The sequence below is a fragment of the Aspergillus niger genome (genome assembly GCF_000002855.4).
Source record: "Aspergillus niger supercontig An13".
Classification (NCBI taxonomy): Eukaryota; Fungi; Ascomycota; class Eurotiomycetes; order Eurotiales; family Aspergillaceae; genus Aspergillus; species Aspergillus niger.
In genome coordinates, this window is record NT_166528.1 from 331932 (window position 1) to 353486 (window position 21555).

Here is a 21555-nt window from a genome sequence, read left to right on the forward strand (position 1 = left end):
ATGGATCGTGAAGTTTGATCTTCTTGCTGGGAAAGTCATTGGATGTGAGAACTGAACCACTCCAGGCATTATCCTCCTCGGCACCATCCCCTCCTTCAAGGCAGCAGCATCCAGGCCAGCCCATCGCGGTGGCGTGGTCCTTGCTGCTATTTGTACTTCCTTCTGTGCTCCCACTTGGGTTTCTATGCAGCACCACGTCACCGGTGGTCTCCGAGCTTCTAGTGCTGCTAAACTTGGGAAAATCCCACGGCCACCGAATCGCTGCGGGGATCCTCTCCGCCAGCCCGTCTCTCACCGCAAAATCCCCCGTCCATCCATCGGGCTCGCGATCTTTCCCTTATGCACCGTCCCTGAACTACTCGCTATTTGATTGTTTTATTCCCCTTCTTCTTCGCTTCTGTCACCTTAGCTAATCGTCGAGATCTCCTTCACTTTCCTCTTTTCGTCTTCCCCCCCCCCGCCCGCCGCCCACGGGATGTTGCATGCCCTCCAGCAGCGCCTTTGGTGGTTTGGCACAAGCGCCTAGTTAGGCATTCGACCAGTGAGAGTTGCATTCCTCGATATCTCTTAAGCGCCAGACGAACATCAATCGGGTCTCGGGTCATCCGACAACCCCTTCCTTTCGTGACATTCACTTGGGAAGCTGACAACTCCTCCGTCATTTCTCTTTACTTTTTTTTTGAAACGAGGTAACTAGACGAAAATATCAACCGATCGGACAGTGGGGACGAGAGCAGGAAACAAGGGGTGGAAAGGAAGAACGACAACGCTCTATTGCCGTCTTCCACCCTTCCTTTCACCTCTTTTCGAAACCTTTCCACCTTCTTCCACATAATGTTTCTACCGCTGAGACTAAATGAACGAGATCGCGATAGGGACCGGGAGAGAAAGACTTCTTCATCTTCGACCCTTTCATCCAAATCAAGACCACGCAAGAATCGCTCGTCCCACGGACAAACCTCCCGCACTTCAACCAAGGAACGCGACCCCGACGCTCCCACGGGCCGCGCCTCAACCCCTTCCACATCTACTTCCAATTCCCGCAAACAGCGCCGGTCCTCCATGCCTGGGGTCGACAGCGCCAGCCGCTCGGGCACAGCCTCGTTCCTCGAGTCGAGGACCAGCCTGCCATACCCGACGTTCTCCAAAGCCCACAGTAAAGAAGTCGTCGGCAAACCGAGCATCCCTACACCAGATCCGACCGACCTGACAGAGGGAGGTAAAGAAGGTAGCAATGGAAATACGAAGGACCGTGTCGATAATAACAACCAAGCGCCCCCCAGTCCGCCGCTGACGAGTGTGGACCAGCAATCACACAAGGCAAGCACAGTTGGTAGTAAGGAGGAAAAGGGAGCGGAGGAGAAGCCAGAGAAGCCAAAAACAAAGATTCGGATTAGAGCTGAGTCCACGCGGTCTTCCTCAAGTCTGCGGTCGAAGAAGGATGACAGTTCCAAGACGAGCAAGCCAACACGGTCGGAGACAGTGAAACCAAAGCGCTCCAGCTATGAGACCGATTTGCCGTCACGGACGGCCAGCCGCAATTCGACTCGGTCAAAGATCGTAGAGGAAGCGGCTTCCCCTAAGCGGTCATCCAGCCATGCCACTCCCCCTCGCTCCCCCGCGACAGTGCGCGACGTTGGTCCGGACTCCGCAAATGGATCGGACGCAACCATTGCGCCGCCTCATCAGTCTACAACTTCTCGCAAGCCGAAGAGTCCAGAGAAGCCGCCATCACGCAATCAGACGCGATCGTCGACCTCATCGCGCCCGAGTTTTGGGGCTCGTACACCGGTTGACGCAGCCTATGATTATGGACGACCCCCTACGGCGAGCTCTGCCTACGGCGCTCCACCACCACCGCCGCCTCCTCCCGAAGTTCCTGTCTCGATTCCGAAAGTGGACTATCTTCTACAGAATGGTGGGCTAGATCATCGTGTTCCAAAGTCTATGCTCGGTCCTTCTGTTCCCGAAAACTCGCCGTATGCGCCTTCGCCTTCTCAATCCGCAGCAACCAAGATTTTTGAGCCGTTCAACCGGCTTCTTGAGGATTACAATAATGTAATGGCTAAGAACGGGTCGCTAGCAGTTGCCACGGGGTATCGGTCTGTAGCGCGCCGCCTGCTCGATCGCTTGGAAGCGGTGTTCGCCCGTGACATTTCATGCGAGTACTGCAGTTGTCTGATGTGTGAGCATGGGACAATGGAAGAGCGTCCGTCAGGCGTCAGCTGGGGTGAGGTATTGGAGCTTGTCTCCGGCCGTCGTGAACTTCCCAGCTGGCCGGCTTTCATATTAAATCCGGCCGTGGTCGACGCGAATTGGTCTGGGGAGGAACATATTCCGATGCAGAAGCTGGACATTGATGTGCCGGAGGAGTATCGCGATCACTTTATTCGTCAGTCGCGCAAGACGAAAGTTGCTGTGGACAAGTGGCTCAATGAACAACCCGGTCAGGCCACGAGCGCGCCTGAAGAGGTAGATGACGAAACGCTGACCTTTGCCATTTTAACCCATCTCGGACCTCACGAACGTCAACTATATTCCGCTCTTCTCGGCCTCGGCTCTACAGTGCCTACACCACGACCGGAGGGACCACCGCGTCCCCGACCCGCACCATTGGTGTCATCGTCGCTCGCCATCCAGCGGCTGTACCGATTGGCCTCCCCTCCGCGGGATCCCGAAGCCGCCATCTACATGCTTAACAATCCAGGCATGCACCATGTTCTCGCCACCTTGGCAGCAATCAGTGACGACGAGTGGGATATTCTTATTTCGGGTCGGTTTGATGGTTTTCTGCGGAGTGGTGCTGAAGACGCCTTCCCCGGCGCCCCAGGTTCAACCCCACCACGTTATAGCTACAGTCGATCCAACACTCCGTTCACCACCGGCGGAATTTCGCGTGGCCCGACGCCAAACCCAGTTGACGGAGGGATCCGACCAGCTAGCCAGCCATATGGCCCGTCTCCCTCGCCTGCCCCAGCCTCATTTGGTGGCCCGATCGCCCTGGACGAGGAAATGGAAATTGCGGCTCTGGCGGAGATTGAACGGGACATCTACCTTGGTATGGAGGCACTTGAAGATGCTTTTGAGGCCCTTCACTGCAAGGCAGAGGTGGTGCGTCGCGCGCTCCGCGAACGGGGCGCAGGGCTGTCGATTGCAAACCAGAACCGTCGCGGTTCCTACGTGGAGGCTCGCCTGGGAACTCCAGCCTCCGGCCTAGGCGTATGGGATGATGGTGGAGACGACGACTTTTTGGACGATGCCGTATCATTGGCCCCAGATGACTCGGCAAGCAACATCAGCTCCAACCGCCGACGCCGTCCAAAGCGCCGTACTGAACGACGGACACCTGCACCTGTTGAGGAGGAAGACGAGGAAGAAGTATACGACAGTCGACGAGGCTCCCGGAGAAGATGATCGAACTATGGAAATAGTCCCTTAACTGGTGGCCGACTCTTTCCAACCCCTACGAAAAACAATCTGAACAACACAACCGCATCCGCATGGTTCTCTATTTTAGTTCAATTCTTTCAGCGTCATGACGACATTTACACGAGCGCATGGAACCACGAATGCATGAATTGCGACGAGATGAAATGAAATGATATGTTTAAACGCATCGAAGACTTGAGGAAGTCGAAATGGCGGGTGTGTATGTAACTGACATGCACGACACCTAATGTTTATGTATTTTAACGAAGTTTCCTTTCTTTCTTTCTGTTCCTGTTCCTCCGGCTTTCTTGTTTCTCGATTCCCATCAATTGCTGACAACGATAATGGCTTCGTTGTACATACGCCCCTGATGTTATGACTTTATGAATCGGTGAATACCAGCTGCATATAGGTGCCTTTATAGTTAGATATTGTGCTTGAATAGTATATTTGTGGTCTATGCCGTCTGGTTTCGACCTCAATATCATGCCTATTCTCTTTCCACTTTTTCTCTGTGAATGATAGTAGCATTAGGCAACACTTGCGTGAATGCCCATCAACTTAGAGTCCACCATGACATGACACTCAAGAAATTCTTTCTCATAACACACCCACCTACAGTTTACTACTCGACCACAGAAGTAATAAGCAGCGCAAGAGGGCCACGTGCTAAATCGATTAAATAGATTTTTAGTTCACTGCAATTGATAGGGTGAAAGCCTTCCGAAATATAGTAGTACCTCGAAGTACTATCTATCGTATAGTTCACACTTAATGATGTTTTATCCGGGGCTTGAATGCTGAGTATCGAACTTCAATTTGGTTACTGACCTACTAGTAACATTTTGTTCACATAGAATTGGTTACTATTAACTACTACGTAGTAGCTTATATATATCATGTTTCACTAGTAGTAGTATGTCCAATTCAGTCGGTATATTATATAGGATGTTAGTGCTAGTATATTACACACCTCACCTTGTGTATATACATATCAGTATGCACTAACAACGTTCCTATATTCCCAGAATAATCTCAAAGATCAGGTATTCTTGGATTGAGCATCATGTATACCTACTAGTGAATAACTGTGAATACATGATATTGATACTATGATTTCTGTGCGGGCTGAGGGGAGAAAATATATCTTCATGAAGTGAAGTGAGTAAACCGACTTGAGGCACTATTTGCAACAACTACCAGGAACTTCCTTGTGGAAAAAGATGAATTGTTTCATAAGTCATTGGACTCTATAATATAACTATTTGCCAAGGATATTTCCTCGAACACGCTTCTTCGCCGGGTTAGTTCTTTCATAAAAATCCGTCAACTTAGTTGTTCTTTATAACATAGCGAACACTCTACAGGAGAATACTAGGAACAATTATACTACTGAAATCAGAAATACCTTCTCTTACTGTGCTAATAACTAGTCTTTATGGTCTAGGATCGAATATATGTTCAGTTTTCTCTTCAGTAGCAGGCTCGGCACCATTCTCTCAAACAACCACACAGCGACTTTTTATGAGGCGCAAAAGCAAGGGAAGCAACTCCATTTCGAACCGCACTATTCCAGAAATGTATGTTTATTCTGCGGGGAAGAAACGAGACGGGAGGTTATACGAGGTGGGGGAATCCGGTGGCGCACTTCCTTTCCTTTTCTCCCACAGACCAACGAAGGATAGAAATCAGTGAATACGAAGCGGGGAAAGATTCAACGTTGATTGATTGAAATCTTGTTGGTTGTATTCCTTTCTTGTCCTTTGTACCCCGCATTGTGTGTTTGTGGTGGCTTCCTTGCATTGTTCCTGAGGCGTTCCATTTCTCGAAGTTCCGTACTAAGAAAGGTTCCCCTCGACGACAACAGATACTACTGTGCGGAGAGGGAGCTAGTAAGTAAATCAAGGGGGAGAGAGGCACGTGCAATGTAGCAATGGCAATGCTATGGTACTGCTCCAGGGCTGTCTCAGACGTGTGTTGTTCTCTTTGGTTCAGTGATTCAATTAGTTTCGCAGAGGAAATCAAGGAAGCCTAGCAACGCTGCTGAGGTAGCTGGTATGGTCAGAGTCACTATAGGGGTAGTGGTCCCATCTCCTTTCTTCATAGCAACTAATTTCTCACTCATCATCACAAGGTTCAGGGCATAAAAGTGTGCTCCAAGCTAAGCCCAACTCAGTTATTCCTCATCTTGACACGAGTCGGAGCATTCCCACCCCAGATTCGCTGCTCCATAGCTTGGACGATTGCGACCTTCCGGATCAGCTTCGATATCCGTGCATTCTCATTACCTTATCAGTTCCAATTGCTTGATACTCGTGCGACTTACTGCATCCGGTTCAAGATCAGCCATTGAGTATCCATGGTTCATCCAGAAAATGGATCTCGTAGCCACAAGGTTCTTTGGTTCCGCTCCCGGGAAGGGAGAAAAACAAAATAGAATTTCGGCAGCAACTCTTCCGAGTAAGCACGGCTCGACTTGATCTTGGGTTTGGATGGACTATGGAGTGTGAAGAGGGGCGAAAAGGGGAGGCCGGGTTAGCCCATCAACAGGGCAACACTAGTTGCGATAGCCCTGCAGTTTTATCGAAGTTAATCCCCGCCTTGTTCTTTGTTTTATTCCCTCCTCTGTTTAAAGCTAAACCCGCAGTTGACTTTCGGTGGCCGGCCGGAGACTTTGTGAGGGGCTGTCATTGGTGTCGTTTGCTGGAGACGAGAATGCCGAAAGCTACCATATTCCATGGTGGGAACATTATCGCTAAATAGTAAGGTCTCGGCATTCGTGGAACTAGCTCCCGAAAGTAGAAGCCACCAGGGCAGGATTCAGCGAGACGGCAATAGGAAGCAGAGTCTTCGCAAATGTAAACTTATTCTCCACATCACCGAGCCATGTGAGACATAAAGGTGAAGAGCATGTTGGCGAACAGAGAGAGTATGTCTTTCCACGCGACTGCCCAGGCGGGAGCCAGTTGCTTTTTGATCGGCCGTTTAGGCAAGACACCATAGCATCTGCTGCTTACTCTCTTTCTGCCAGAAGGCCATTTGACACCAGCGGATAACAATGCTCGAGCGTTGTAGCATAACGCAGTTGTACATAATATAGGAGAACCCCTCTTGATGATTGACACCGGGCTGGGCTTACCGATTTCACGGGACTTCGGCTGTTCGAGACGATGAGTCCCACACCGTATGAATGGCTCCTTGGACGCTTGGAGGCCTTCCGCCGGGGCCCTGAAACGGGACTGGGCCGAGTCAGGACGCTGGCATGGAGGGGCAGCCAAGTAATTTGACTGGAGACTGCCAAGAGGTGAAGAGATTTTATTCGACCCCTTTCCCAGGTGTCAAGGTTTCGTAGCTTGAGCCCATGAGGCAATGACTTCCATGCAAGCAAGCAAGCAAGCAGCCACCAAGGCAACCACAAGGCATAACTACATAAAGTTATTGTGATGAGATAATCTAAATTAAGTTGAGCCGAAGTCTTTGTTAGTTCGAGATGATTCTGAAAGACGGGTAGTTAGGCCATGGACAATTACCGTAGGGAGCGGCCAGAATGTCGATCGCTTGGCAGTAGCGGAACGTGATGCCTGGTTCTGCCGGGCTGCCGACACTAAAGGCGAAAGGCGCCAAGAACACTCCTCTTCATGGTAGCAATAATAGTGATCGCCACCAATTGTGGAACCCCCTTAACGGCCATGACAACTTCGTTCCAGCGTAACGGTAATAATCCAGTGGTTATGGACACTATTCTGAGCCGCGGTCTACTGGAAAAGGAAACTCGTCGACGACATCCTACCTGAACTCGCTGTGCTCGTGATAGCAGGCATGTGCTGGATCGACAAGATCTAGCATGGAGCAGATCTGTTCAGCGCTGACCCTGAGAGATCAGCAAAAAGTGCTTTAACTGCACGAACGACACGTGAAAGGTATCTGTATCTGCTTGAGTCCACATATTCTACGTGGCACTGGCCAGGCATATATGATCGAATCTCGAAATTCCTGGAGAGAAGAAGCATTGCCCCTTTTGCGCACTTGCGTGCCAACATGTCGGGTCAAGATTGCATTAATTGAAGCCTTTCAGTACTGCTAATACATGCTTGAGAAGATTTCTTCCTGGGTCCTATGCCTTCTGGCATGGTGCTGCTTGCGATAGACTGCCCCGCGGTAGAGTTCACAATCAATGCCGTTTCCCTTGTAAGCGGGCCACTTCGTAAAGTCTATTGAACTTACAAGTTGGGAGCACGTTCATGCACAGAGCCATGATCTTCATGATGACATGTCAGCCTACCCATGATAGCATATGATAGCCCGGACTTGGCAGGTGCATCTTGCTGTTTTGGTATGGCCTTTCGGTGCAATTAGCGCCAAAAACCCCTAGAGCTTATGCTGTGATCTTCCTGAGACCACCCATTTTAGCACCTTACGATTCATGAAGTCGCTTGAGATGGTCTCATTATTGGAAAGGGGGCCTTCGCATTTCAGCACCCGGCAAGATGACTGTTTCTGACGGTCGTCAATTCAGTACTACACTCGTCTGTCAAGCACAGTGAAGATCAAGATACGCCTGACAATCAGCCTGTTGATAAATCCAAGTTGTGAACACATCTTCCATGGATTAGACCAGGATTGTCAAGGGTCCACGAAGCTTTCGAGGCTCTGCGCCGAGGGTTCAAGTGTGCGACCATGATAATCCGGTCCAAACAGAACAGATCAGAGTATACATAGTATTATCGGGACAGGATTTGGGGATACATCAGCGGGGCCTGTTCCCCTAGACTTACCAATGGAAGAAGCTCATTAGCCAAGGAGCGGAGGTGTGTACCAAGGAATCTTATGTAGGCTAGTCCGAGGATTCTGCAAGGGCACCGTACCTAGTATGAAGAAGCAGTATGGACTTATACACCCATCCCAAAGGAAATGCGTCGGTGAACTTGGTAGTACGAGAGCAGACGCAGATGACGCGAATTGAGTTAGGAGCGTCACTGGAGCGATACACCTGATAGAACACAAGCTGCATCGCGAACCAAGCCAAGACAACGGAATAACACGACTATTGCCATAGGCAGAGACTTCCTCAGGCTCGACAAAATGAGCAATGCATTCCCGACGTGGTTGTAGAATGGAAGGAGTACTTTTGTCAAGCCAGTGGGAACCATGGGAGTGCGTGATTCGTCGACACCTTCCTCTTGTGGGCAATAGCGCCGGTCCACAGCCGGTATTGGGTTGATTAAAAACCGTTGGCTGGTACGAATCTCCACTCAGTTTGGCTATAGCTTTTTGCGGACACCGCTGTATTCCTAGACTGCAGAATAGATATTCGAAGAAGCACCAAGATGAGGGGAGAAGTTTTCCTGACCCGTGAATTGGTGTTCGAAAGGAACCTTTGTACCTTCTGTAATTGTCCTTTTTGACGTTGACTAGACCATGAACCCTTCGGTGGGAGCCGCCAAAACCTGTATAGACCAGTTGTTCTCTTTCACTTTTTCCAAAAGCGACATACCAGGCAATGATCAAATTAGACGATAAGGTAGTGCATAGCACAGAGGACATTGTACTACTAGTAGTGAAAAAGGTTCCTTATCAACCTCTCCTAATGCGCTGACCAGGAATCCATTGATACTCAACGCTAAACGGACCTATGTTGGTGCGATTGCAGCCGCGACGGTATCAGATCACTCCCCATGGGAAGAAACCACAGTGTAGTTCCCCAGTGAGCCGCGTCACCTGAGGTGAACTTTGGCACAATTCGACCAAGATGCCTTCTCTGTTAGTGGTGACGGCTCTTGAAACTTATTCGAAGGCGCTAGTGTATCCCGCTTATTAAAAATGTTCCACACTTAAGTTGCTGATTAGCCGCAACAAAACACACATGCAGAACACCGCACTGACAACGACTGATGAAATTACACACACTCAGAACCCGTCGGAGACACTTCTATATTTGCATGGTGTCATTACATCTTACACGTACGATCAGCGAGAAGGTCTTTGCCGTGTGTGCTCATGCCATTCCATGGTTCCGCCCACAGATACCGCTTCGCAGCCGTGAGACCCAGAACATCTGGCATTCCGATGCTGCCGCTCAGGGACGATCGAGACCCAGTGCAGCTGGAGGCGGGTGCTTGCTTGACCCAATCGTTCTGTCCAAGTCAGCGATCGCCACGATCCTGCCTTTGTGCTCCTGCGTGATTATTTCCTCTTTCTTATCTCCAGAGGTAATCGATTACCCAAACAGAAAAGCAACCTAGCGTCGTGATTTACACTTGTAGTAACCAGGTGGATCCTCCGAATCAATTTCTAAGCCGATCCGCGAAGCGGGACCTTCAGGCTTCTGGAATCAATGGCATGGCACGCTCAATGTCCCTCTCGGGGATGCTAACGCGATGCCGACTGGGGCGTTTCCCGCTATGCCAGGGAGAAAATTTGCGCTCCAACATGGCCAAAGAGGTCGAATATACTTTTGTTTTTCTATTTCGGTGTGTTGTTGTTGTTGTTGTTGTTGTTGAGAGAGCTGTTTAGTCGAGATCCGCCCTCGTCGCTTGTCTGTCACACTGTGCAACATCGCTTACAAGGAAAAAAGACTGGAGTTCTGGTGACAGAAATTGTACCCGCGGCCATGGTACTGCATGGAGAATGGTCACTTCTGTTTGGCCCAAGTTTGACTCGCGGACCGCTTTCCTTTGGCCGCGGCACAAGTCGAACCCACAATTATGCTCCTCGCAGACCCGAGGCCCCGTCTGAAAGCTTCTTCCCCTGACACCCTGCACCTTTGATAGGCTGATTCTACACGGCCTAACAATGGTGGTTTGAAGTTCATACTTGAAAAGTGTGTCATCTGCGCCGGTTGCCAGACCGGTGGCAAGATAATCATACTCTCTCCTAAACCCATTCCACCTACGTATCTACCTGGATACTGTGTAGATAGTCGAAATTAGGCTCCCGGAACCAGTCCGTACCAGCCGCTAGTAGACTAAACATTCCGAACCAAAAAACCACGTTCGTCCCCTACGCTTGGCACCGGGTCTGCCATCCAAACTTCAAGGTTTCCGGAACCAATTGAAGATACTGCTAGGCCGCTATAGGTCAGAGTACGTGCTGACCTGGTCGACCTTCCCAGTTGAGAGCCCCCTGGTTTTGACTTCCGTGAGGGGCAACCCTGGGGGGCTTTCTCTCCAATAGGCCAGCACGGGATACGTCGGCCCAGACCGTGATATGGGGTAGACTAGTTTCGAGACACTGATTGACTTCCTAGTTTGCACTCTCTACTTTCGTAGGCTCATGGGCAACAGAATCTAAACTATTCTGGCGACGAAAAAAAAAAGCTTTGCGTGGTAAAGGGCTGGCCCTCCACAGCATATCCACTCCCCGTGCCGGTAGTTTAGCCTTCCATGTGTGTGTCTCTGTGCGTGTGTGGCTCGTCCATTTCCTACTTCCATCGCGCAATGTCCCCTTTCCCCTCTTCTTTTACTTTTCGACTGATCCTTGGATAGTCCTGGCAAGTAAGTGCGAAGGCTTAACCCCTGAACTGAACACAAATCGGCCTTCACACTGCTGTGCCCATTCTTGAGCATTCTAGATACGACAATTCAGGACTTCTCTAGATCGCCTCAACTCTTTATCTTCCATCGGGGGCTGCTTCTACAAAAGCCACCGCCCTGGCTCCCAGGCCCAGCTGCAGCTTTCTCCGTCGCCTGAGGAAGAGAATAATGACAGCAGCCCACCCCGGCTTCCGATTTACAAAACCCGATCAACAATGAGTCTTGTACATGTCCTGAGTGCCCTGGGGGCATTCGATGAAGGGGGGCGAGACCTCTTCCGCCGAACGATCTATGGCCCGGGTGGCGTCACTCTGGACATTGATCCCCTCCCCAGCACTCAGCGCAAAGGTCTCATTGCAGTCTCTGTCATGGCAGTTTTATCCTTCGTAGCGACACTGGCCTTGATCTGTTTCATCAGCTACCGACTCATCTTCTGGCGCGGTTCATATGCGCGGTACATCGGTTACAATCAATATGTCATTCTCATCTACAACCTCGTTTTGGCCGATCTCCAGCAAGCGCTCGCATTCCTGATCTGCATCAAATGGATTGCAGAGGATAAAATATCCGCGGATTCGGCAGGTTGTTTCCTCCAGGGATTCTGGCTGCAGGTAGGAGACCCCGGAAGTGGACTTTTTGTCCTGGCGATCGCCTTTCATACCTTCCTGCTCGTGGCTCTTGGGCGGAAAATGAGCCATAAAGTCTTCGTCAGCTTCGTAATTGGAGTTTGGATCTTTGTGGCTGTCCTTGTTATCATCCCCCTTGCTGCTCACGGCCGTTACGTCTTTATCCCATCAGGTGCCTGGGTAAGTCAACCTCTGCCATCGAATTGGGCCAACAACTAAGATTTTGCGCCTCTAGTGCTGGATCAGCGAAGATTACGAATCGATCCGTCTCTGGACGCACTACATCTGGATTTTCTTGGCCGAGTTCGGTACGGTCTGTCTGTATGCTGTGATGTGGTTCCAGCTCCGGGTCCGGATCAAGCAGTCCGCCATTCTGGGCAGCAGTCACATCGAAAGTCTCAAGCGCCTTCGTCGCGTTATCGGATACATGGTCATCTATCCGATCGCCTATATTGTCCTTTCGCTCCCTCTTGCCGCAGGTCGAATGGCGACCGCGCAGGGCAACTCCCCCAGTATAGCCTACTTCTGTGTTGCCGGTGCCATGATCACCAGTTCTGGACTGGTCGACGCCCTGCTGTACACCCTGACCCGTCGAAACCTGATCTTGGAATCGGAACCCAGTCACGATCGCAGCTACAACCGCTTTGCGAGCAGCAAGGGCCGGAAGACCGAAAACCATCTGACCACCATCACCGCGGATCCCAAGATGAACCGGACGGATATCAGCGCTCTGCGCAAGGGCGTCCGTGATGAAGACGACGATCTCGAACATACCGTGCGCGACGGTTCCACCGACAACATTGTGCAGACTGCCGGTGTTGAACTGACCCCGATGGGCAAGGTGTACCAGCACACCACGATCGAGATCACCTCCGAACCTGCATTCGACAATGGAGTCGAAGAGAGCAGCGATCGCTCGAGCAAGGATTCAGACCGCCACCATGGGAGAATCAATGACTCGTCAGCACGGATGTGGGGAAGATAATCACCCACTCAATGTCCTTTTCGAAATAATGCCCTTTTCATTATTTTTTTTTTTTCTATGTTATACTTTTTACGCCTATCTTTGTACTACTATATACGGCTTTATTGTATTCTTTGTGGTGGCGGCTATCTCAGGTTCCCCCCCCCTTATCAATACTCTCACTCCGACGACTTTGACCCCCCACATCCTTCCTCTTTCTGCGATCTCCGCGGAGAAAGCATCCCTATCTACCTTTCATATTGCATACATTATTATGCACATGTATATACCTTGCACCGGATATTTCCTTATCTTTCTTCTTTTCTCAAATACCTTCCAGGAATGATACCATACTCTTTTCTCCTCTTACGTTCAACTTGGCAGATAAGATATGATGCACTGCGAAATCGATAAAAGTTAATGAAGAAATTTCATTTGTGGAGATTTTTATCTTTCCCCTTCGCCTTTTTTCCATCTTGTACACTAATTCCTTCACATTCTAAAAGTACTCGACTTCTACATTCAAGGATACGTCTAAGTAATAGTATACTATGACGAGAGAGCCATGCTTTGGTGGGCAGGCTGTCTCGAATTATATAAAGTACTACTCGACCAGTCATTGTCCTACACCGCGTATGAAGAGAGTAAAGACCACGAGACCTTTGTAATGGCACATAATGGCGTAGTTGAGAGACGCGTAGCTGATTAGAATCATGGGCGACCGGTATTCTATTGATAAGGTAGTAGGTAGCCTAGCCAACAGGTTTACTTATAATCACGGGGAGGGTTTAGACTAGACGTATCAATAACCAGTTATTCGCGGAGCCACATACGACTCTCGTGATGAGATCTAGTGTTTTTCTTTTTTCTTTCCTCTTTTTGTCTCGTTTCATGTCGAATTTCTCGCGCCTTAGTTTATGAAATAAATATAGTATGAGAGGCTAGAGGGAGTAGCTAGTTGGTAGGTTGTAGATACTGGTATGCGAGAATAATTTATAAATTATTTCTTGCTAGGGACTCGGGAGGAAGAGCTGTACCGGGGATTCTTGGATAGTGAGGTGTTTCACGTTGGTGAGAACTTCGCTGGCTGGTCAGTCAGTAACTATATCTTGTTCTTTTCTAATCAGAGCAGTGTTTTGCAACTTGCTTCCAAGCTCCTTAGGTCAATCTCGTTCGGGAATCACTTGTATATGAAAGATATGTCTGAACCTCACTTTATGTTTCAATGTGACCGCCCGGATGCGATGGCGATCTGGATCGCTGCGGTGCGAGCGAGATACTCAAATCGTGGCATTTATTAGCGTTACACAGTATAACGCCTCCCCATCAATTGGAATTCAACCGTAGCTCAATCCTGGCCTCTCTCGGTGAGACCACTTGTGTCTAAAAATCATACGAGTCCTCTGTTGTACTTCTAGTCTTGACAGTCGTGAAGAAAAGTGCTTCATGCTTGTCATGGGGTTTGAAAACGCATTCTCTTGCTGTTCGCGCTTTATCATCTTATCGCTATCGAGTTGATTTCCTCATTATTGGATGTGGTGACATTTTGAATGATGAGATACTGATGTCACAAAATTCGTGAGAACGCTGGAGTGTTATCAAGAAAGGTTTCCTGGTCCCGAATGATCGAAGACGGGGAATGGATGGTATTTCGTGGGCAGAATAACCCCGAGTGGAGAGCGGGGGTGGAGCCGGAACCCGAAGAACAAATGAAGAGCATACGTCCATGACTCAAGGGCGTGCCCCGGATTGACGGATAAGTAAATCCTCGATTCCCATTATTCTTGCAGGAAAGAAAAATTAAAAAAATTTCAGGCCTTTGCGACTGATAACTGCGTAAGGTGACTCACTTTCGACATGGAGCGACAGGTTGCGCTGTGCGTGGCGACCGCCGTGGCGATCTGGGTTTTGCAGGTATGCATGTCTTCAGCGCAGCATGTCCTCTTGCAGATGCACCCTACCATGAGGCAGTTACTGACCAATAGTATAGATTGCTTACAAGTTGCTCAGATCTCCCCTTCGTCACATACCGGGACCTCTGTACACAAGAGTAACTAGGCTTCCACTGAAGTTCTCGATCGTTACAGGGAGGCGCATCTACTTCATCCACAACCTGCACCAGAAGTATGGCCCGGTGGTGCGTATTGCTCCGGACGAGGTCTCTGTTTCCTCACTGCCAGAGTTCAAAGAAATCCATCGCGTCGGGTCGGCCTTCCTGAAGACCCCATGGTATCAGAAATTCGCCTGGGACCGAAATCCGGGACTTTTTACCATGCGGGATCCCAAGGAACATGCTGCGCGTAGGAAGTTGTTTGCACGTGTATTTTCGAAATCAGATTTACGACGAACTTGGGAACCCGTGGTGAAGGAGAAAGTCCAGTTAGCAGTGTCGCAGATACGCGGTGAATTGCTGCGGGATGGAACCTCCGATATTCTGAAGTGGTGGACTTTTCTCGCCACCGATGTCAGCGGACACTTGATGTTTGGTGAGTCATTTGACATGCTTCAGTATGGAAAGGTGAGCTATCAAAGTGACTATTCCTGCATGAGAGGCTCGGCTAATTGTCAGAAAAACGAATATATCAATGTTTTGGAGTCCACAATGATGGGTTCGGGCATCAATGTAGAGCTTCCCTTTGTGGGACTCCTAGGCCGATATGTCCCACTTGCATCTTGCCAGGCGATGTTTCGCCCCAGCGACTATCTTACTGAATATGGAAGGCGCGCTGTGTCAAACAGTCGAACGAATAGCAACTCCACTCGAAATATTTTCACGGGAATGCTCAATGAATCGGAGAAGGCAAGCAGCATGCTTTCCGAGGAGGATGTGGTAATCGAAGCGGGCAACCTGATCGTGGCTGGCTCAGATACCACAGCAGTCACGTTGACGTACCTGGTATGGGCTGTGCTGTCGCAGCCCACGCTTCAGCACGATCTGGAAGAGGAGGTCAGTGCGCTGGACCCGAACTATAACGAAGCTGCACTGGAGGAACTGCCGCTCCTCAATGCCGTCATCACAGAGACACTACGGCTTTATGGAGCAGCTCCAGGCTCCTTGCCTCGGAGCGTCCCGAATGGCGGAGTGACCTTTTGCGGATATCACGTTCCTCAAGGAGCGACGGTAAGCACGCAAAGTTACACCATTCACCGTGATGAGGAACTTTATCCTGATCCTGAAACCTTTGATGCCACTCGCTGGTTAGGAGGTCATGGCAATGGTTCCGATGTAGCCAAGCAGGCACTCTCCCCCTTTGGATACGGAACACGAATCTGCCTCGGGGTGCACCTAGCTTGGATGGAGCTTCGCTTAGCAGCAACCGAGTTCTTCCGTGAGTGTCGAGGGGTGCGATTGGCGTCAGACACAACGCGGGAGAGTATGAAGCCGGAAAACTATTTTCTGATCGCTCCATCTGGACATCGATGTGACATTGTACCTCAGTAGACAGACTATTCTCAGTAGGCTGCACGAGGTGTCATTCGCTTGGAACACTGCTCTGCAGACAGCTCGCCTAGCGGCAGGAAGCGCGTGAGTGGAGAGGAAGGAGGGTGGTTTTATGGAGATAGTGGCGATCCGGTTATCCGGTTCGGAATGATGGACAGGACAGGGGGACCAATGCTAAATGGACCTGCAGAATGATTGGGTGGATGCAGAGCCGAAGCAGTGAGGAACTCCATGGGTGCAGGGAGAATAGAAGGAAAATGGCCGAAGTGGTGAAGAGTATTAGAACTACTCCGTACTTAGTAGCGGTCGAGAGGGGCTGTCCGTGTTTCCGTGCCGTGGGTCCAACTGCAGCTTCGGCCGAAGCGACATGGAATCACGAAAAGAAGACCATTACTCGGTCCAGCCCGCCAACCACACGGGGTCTGGCCGGGCTGCTCAATTCTCCACCGCCAGACTTGAACAAGCCTGAACAGGTACAACCTTTGGTTCAATCACGGGCTGCAGTCTCCTCTTCCCAAATGACCCCCCCAACTTTGGAATGTCCTTCTCATCCTCTCATCTGTCAGCTGCTGTATCTAGTAGTTATCTACTGCTCGTAGTGTCAACGAAGTACTCCGTCTGTCCAATACTTAATAGTAACTATGGGCCCTGTCTTCTAAATCAGACTAGCAAGTAACCTACCGCGGGTCTGGCCGTACCGGCGGCTGCTGCCAAGCTTGTTGCAAGGGCGCAGCTCTCGTGCGCCATGAAGCAAATCCCACCTCAACTCTATCCCCGAATGTTGCCCCTCTCCGCGGCGTTAGCCTGCCTGTCGGGATTTGAAAGGCCTGATGACCACCATATAAAGATTTTTCGAACGGCTGACTGGGGTTTGCTTCTCTTTTTTCCCCTCTTCTCCCCGTCTCATCATCCTCATGCGGAATAGTACCGTCTTGACAATGGGGGAGCGATGACAATCAAAACCAAACCAATAGAAGCCAGGCGACGGCGGCGTCTGGATCGGGATCTGGAGGAAATCTCGACCCAATCGGGTGACAATGCTGGGTAGGTGTTAAGAACAGATGGCGGGAGGGACTATCAACTAGCGATTGAGTACTAGTCCTGTCACTACTTGGTGCTACTGCTCACTTCGCTGTCCACTACTGGCCGGTCCGATCGGGTTCATGGATTATCCGGGGGGTTGCTGCAGTAGTTCGGACGGAAACCTGACTGATCCTTTGCTTTGACAGCCGTGGGGGGCGCTTCCGTTCCTATGGCTCGGGTCCCAAACTGTGTTTTGGCCCCTTCGTCAGGAATCCCTCGAGCGTCTATATATTCCGTGCTAAGACGACAGCATCAACGCCAGAGACTCCCAGCCCGCGCATACTAGATGCCAAGGCCATGTCAGATCCGCAGTCGGCTCACCATGGGCCCTCAACCAAAGGACCCTCCTCTGCGGGGACAGCATCAACTCTGCATGGCAACGGTATACTTCCTGCCTTTTTCCCCCCATATCCTCTTCTTTCTCTTCGGCTGCTAGACGGTTACTAACCCGCTGGCTTTAGAATGGATGCAGAAACTAGCTAGACTGTGTGGCCCCAGCGCTACCCTGCGCAATTTGGGAACACCAATGGCAGAAATAGAGTCCATGTTTGACTCTGTCTTCCCCCGAAACCCAGTCGAAACGCTTCGGGATTTCCAGTCCGCTCAGCCCGTCAACGCGGTCCAGCTATACGGCAGCAATGAGGACATGTAAGCTGGGAAGACCAAGACAAGGCATCGATTGCCACTGATATGGTGCAGATTGAATGCATACTACATTTTTATACATCCGTACTATCCCATTCTTCCTCCGCCTGATCGTTTGCCTGTCATCCACAATCCAGCTGGGGTAGACCATCCTGATGGATTCAAGCCGGCGAGTCCGCTCGCGCTAGCCATCTCAGCCATGGTGGCGCTGGTACCCCATAAAGATGTGAAAAATCCTGCTAGACCAGAACATGTCAAGATACGAAGAGAGGTTGCGTTGCGATTTGCCGAAGCTGCCTATGCAGCTATTGCTAAGGATTACCAGCCGCTACGGGCTCCCGGCGGGTTCGAGGGCTCCTTGAGGGATTCGATCGGTCGGCCACCTTTTCATTCCAAGCTCCCTGTGTGTCTGGAAGGTGTTATTGCACTATCTATCCTATGCTTCTACGAATATGGCCAGCAAGGGAATCTCGATAACACGGCAAGGCTAGCAAATGAGGCGTTGGAGATGGCCTTCATGCTTGGACTGCATGAATCACTGGAGGAGAATGAGTATGCCTTAGCCCGCCGCAGGTCATGGTGGTTTGTGGTTGGTTTTGCTGCCCCTTTTTTTATCCATACAGCGCTAATTTGGTAGTATATGGCCGCAAGCCATATGGCAACTGTGACGGGCACGGTGAGTGCTACATCTAGAAACAAGGAGGACCATTGACTTATTTTGCAGCCGGCTCCATTCGACGTGTACGATCCTTCATTCGTGACCCCGTATCCAAAGGTGCGTTTCCGTCTAGTTCGATGAATCCATGTTTATGCCTTTTAGGGCTGGAGGCTCCGAGTTGAAGCCCAACAAGCTTTATATGAAGCTGGCATTTTTGCTGTTGAGCTTGACGAGACTATACGACGTAGAGAGGATGCCTCATGGATTCAAAAACGAATGACCGAGCTTGATACTCAGATTACCTCACTGTTATTCGAGTGCCGAGATACGTTGTCGGCATCTCAAGGCCCACAGCCAAATTGCGTCGAATCCGTGGCGTCAAGCGCTTTGAGATCGTATGCTGAGATAAAACTGCACAGGTGAGTATGTGCTTGCTATTGTTGAAATGACTGACTGACTGTGTAGCGCGCGGATCAAATTGCACCGGTACTGTGCCTTTCAAGATGTGCCCATGTTTTCTGAACAGCCAGGTCTGCACCCAATCTCGCCCACCAATGGAAACATAGGAAGTAGTGCATCCTGTGTTAGGACCTTGCCACAACGACCAGCATCGATACAAGAGTTTGGCATCCAGTTTCCCTTCTCAGCGCACACATCCTCAGTAATCTGTGTTCATGCAGCCATAAATCTTGTGACTTTACTGGACAGCCTTCCATTCCCCAACCCGACCAATGATGTTTCTCCGACCAATCTACCGTACATATTCCAGAATTATGAGGTTCCTCGAGCCATGCCCACTTTGATCAGTTGCGCCATGCAGGCGGGCTATACGATGCTGACCCTGAGTTGCAAAGCTAGACCTTTTGTGACAAAAGTGCCCGAGTTGGAAGCAGGTGACTTTCCCTTAGCAGGTCTGAGGAATGAGCTGGAACAGAGCCTGCGAGTAGTGGCCAAGTTTTTGGCGAACCATGCAATTGCCTTTGAAGCAATTCAAGGAATGCGAGGTGCGTGCGTACTTCACCTTGTCATTGATTGAAGCTGACCTTAGTAGATGAGATGATGGAAGCAATAGAACGTGAATTTAGCCAGGTTTGAAAGTACTGATGTTTTCTGTGAAAGACAGCACTTCACGTTCTTGGATCATTGCAGATGGTCACCGTTGTGAGTGCATGATACGGATTCACGCAGATGCACAAAACTCTGGTTGATATTATTTTCTGGTCAATACCAAGAAGGAACCTGAGATGGTGCTGCAGAGATGCACTGAAATTTCTGGGCTTATAGACATAACGAGTTACTATCATATGAGAGGCATTAGCGTGCTGTTAGATTTGTATACCAAAAGTCTTCACAATACTCAAATTTAGGAGGGTTCTGACTCCAACATCTTCTTTGACAACATTCTCTGTGATGTATCTAGGCGACTAGGATTTGTGAATTGGTATCTATACGGCGCTAAAACCACCCGCGATAGAGCCATTCTTAAGTGACACGCGCGGTCTTCTAGGATTCACGCTGACTCAAGTAATGGAGGAAATCCTGAATACAAGGAATGAAATAATTCACACGGCGGGTCACTCAAACGGAGATTCCCACGAAAACTGTTTTTGGGATTTGACCATAAAGTCCCTGCCGTCCCCTTCTCTGCCTCTCCTTTCTCTCTGCATCCTATCTTCTCTCTTCTCTCTCATCAGAACATCAGCAAGCTATATTGTAACTTATATTTGTATTCGTCTTAGGAGTTATGGCTATTATCCCTCGAACATACTTCTCTGTTCATTGACCTCATCTGTTTCTAGCGGTACTCTTGCTTCATGTCGAAGGAGCAATCTATTGCTAGGATGGGAGACGTCCCGTCACTGGATGGACCATCCTAACTTCCTCAGTGTTGAAGGACTCATTGATTGGAACTCGAAAGGTAAAGAGACCCGTTAGAGTTTAAGGACCACAGCACTAATTCCATGCCGGGATTGCCAGATAGGGACCATGGAGCCTGCAGCTTTACTGCCGGGCTTGCGCTCACTATCGGGAACAGGTCATATGATCTACTGAGGCGTACCCCTGGAGCTTTGGGACTCATTACCCACCAGATAGAAATGCATATCATCGAGCTTTCCGAGAGGTCCACCTACTCTAGCTTTTCCAGACGTTTTCTACTGTCAAGACTCACGAAATCAGGATTTTCATGATTGAAGAAAATGGTTTCCGTCTCGACCGGAGATTGTCACTCGCGCTCCTCTAGCTGCATTGTGCTTGGTGGAATCACATGCTTCCTCTCCTGACGTGACTAAACCGTACATAAGCGGTTGGCAGTGGTGCCCGATGGTTAAGGCAACGCTGCAATTCAGTCAGGAATACGAAGTCGGTTCGCTTGTGGAAATGCAATGATTCGGAGTGCTTTTCAACCGGTCGCTTTGAGATGGCTCTTGGGAAAGAGCCACGGGAAGAACCGACCACCGCGTTACGATTTCAGATGTCAGAGACATTTCCCCTTTGTATACGCATGTGTCGCATTAAGTATGTCACCACTCATTTATCATTTTCAGTGCAGCTAATAATCATTCTTCATTACAGAAGAACCCAGATTCGCGAAATTGACCAGCTCAAGGCACACATGCTGTACCTCCACACCAAGAGGGCGGGTTTGATGATTCTATAGAATCGTCACGGTTAACAATTCATACTCTACTTGCTCTTTGATGTGTCATTCAGCGAACCGACGATCTCCGACGCGTGGTTGAGTTGATGATCCATGTCTCATATGCCAGTAACGCCTGCCTCTCTATAGACCGAGCAGAAAAAAAAAAGGTTCGAAAGTTATAACGGTTTACCCTACTATATTCCTGGTGCCTTTGGTGTCTCTGTGGTTGAGCTCATCATTGGACCCCAGAACGACTGTGCTTTCCGATGTTTCTAGCCTTGCTAATCCGGCAGAAGCTATGGTATCAGAGCTTATCCATGCTTTCTCCGCTTACTTTGACAAAAACCTTTATCCACAAGCTACAATAGTGCTGTTACACTATATTCGGCCCGCGCGAGTGAAGCGCAGCAATATATATACCAGAGTGGTAGTCTGGGATGTCAGCGTATACAACGTGATGAACAGTTTTGGATAAAGAACGAAAGAATACCCCACACAATCCAAGATGCAGGACAGTCTCAGGTGGGTACACAGT

At 49.8% G+C, this 21555-nt stretch overlaps 6 protein-coding genes across 6 annotated transcripts; 5 read left to right on the forward strand and 1 right to left on the reverse strand.

The window, feature by feature from the left end:
• Positions 1-834: 834 nt before the first annotated feature.
• Positions 835-3414, forward strand: An13g01320 (uncharacterized protein; the record flags this gene model as incomplete). Its single annotated transcript, XM_001396234.3, has 1 exon — positions 835-3414. The coding sequence occupies one exon, from the start codon at positions 835-837 to the stop codon at positions 3412-3414; it is 2580 nt and encodes an 859-aa protein (XP_001396271.1).
• Positions 3415-6305: 2891 nt separating this feature from the next.
• Positions 6306-7715, reverse strand: An13g01330 (uncharacterized protein; the record flags this gene model as incomplete). Its single annotated transcript, XM_059743827.1, has 4 exons — positions 6306-6723; positions 6935-7063; positions 7220-7300; positions 7654-7715. 4 exons carry the CDS (start codon positions 7713-7715, stop codon positions 6306-6308), a joined length of 690 nt encoding a protein of 229 aa, XP_059602056.1.
• A 3461-nt stretch (positions 7716-11176) lies between these two features.
• Positions 11177-12572, forward strand: An13g01340 (uncharacterized protein; the record flags this gene model as incomplete). The annotated part of the gene is made up of 2 exons (XM_001396236.1): positions 11177-11767; positions 11823-12572. 2 exons carry the CDS (start codon positions 11177-11179, stop codon positions 12570-12572), a joined length of 1341 nt encoding a protein of 446 aa, XP_001396273.1.
• A 1836-nt stretch (positions 12573-14408) lies between these two features.
• Positions 14409-15993, forward strand: An13g01350 (uncharacterized protein; the record flags this gene model as incomplete). Its single annotated transcript, XM_001396237.1, has 3 exons — positions 14409-14465; positions 14542-15069; positions 15121-15993. The coding sequence occupies 3 exons, from the start codon at positions 14409-14411 to the stop codon at positions 15991-15993; spliced, it is 1458 nt and encodes a 485-aa protein (XP_001396274.1).
• A 191-nt stretch (positions 15994-16184) lies between these two features.
• An13g01360 (hypothetical protein) lies at positions 16185-16815 on the forward strand (the record flags this gene model as incomplete). The annotated part of the gene is made up of 2 exons (XM_059743828.1): positions 16185-16466; positions 16663-16815. The coding sequence occupies 2 exons, from the start codon at positions 16185-16187 to the stop codon at positions 16813-16815; spliced, it is 435 nt and encodes a 144-aa protein (XP_059602057.1).
• A 558-nt stretch (positions 16816-17373) lies between these two features.
• Positions 17374-19474, forward strand: An13g01370 (hypothetical protein; the record flags this gene model as incomplete). Its single annotated transcript, XM_001396239.1, has 8 exons — positions 17374-17458; positions 17538-17724; positions 17776-18310; positions 18359-18397; positions 18446-18496; positions 18542-18798; positions 18845-19383; positions 19431-19474. The coding sequence occupies 8 exons, from the start codon at positions 17374-17376 to the stop codon at positions 19472-19474; spliced, it is 1737 nt and encodes a 578-aa protein (XP_001396276.1).
• Between the last annotated feature and the right edge of the window lie 2081 nt (positions 19475-21555).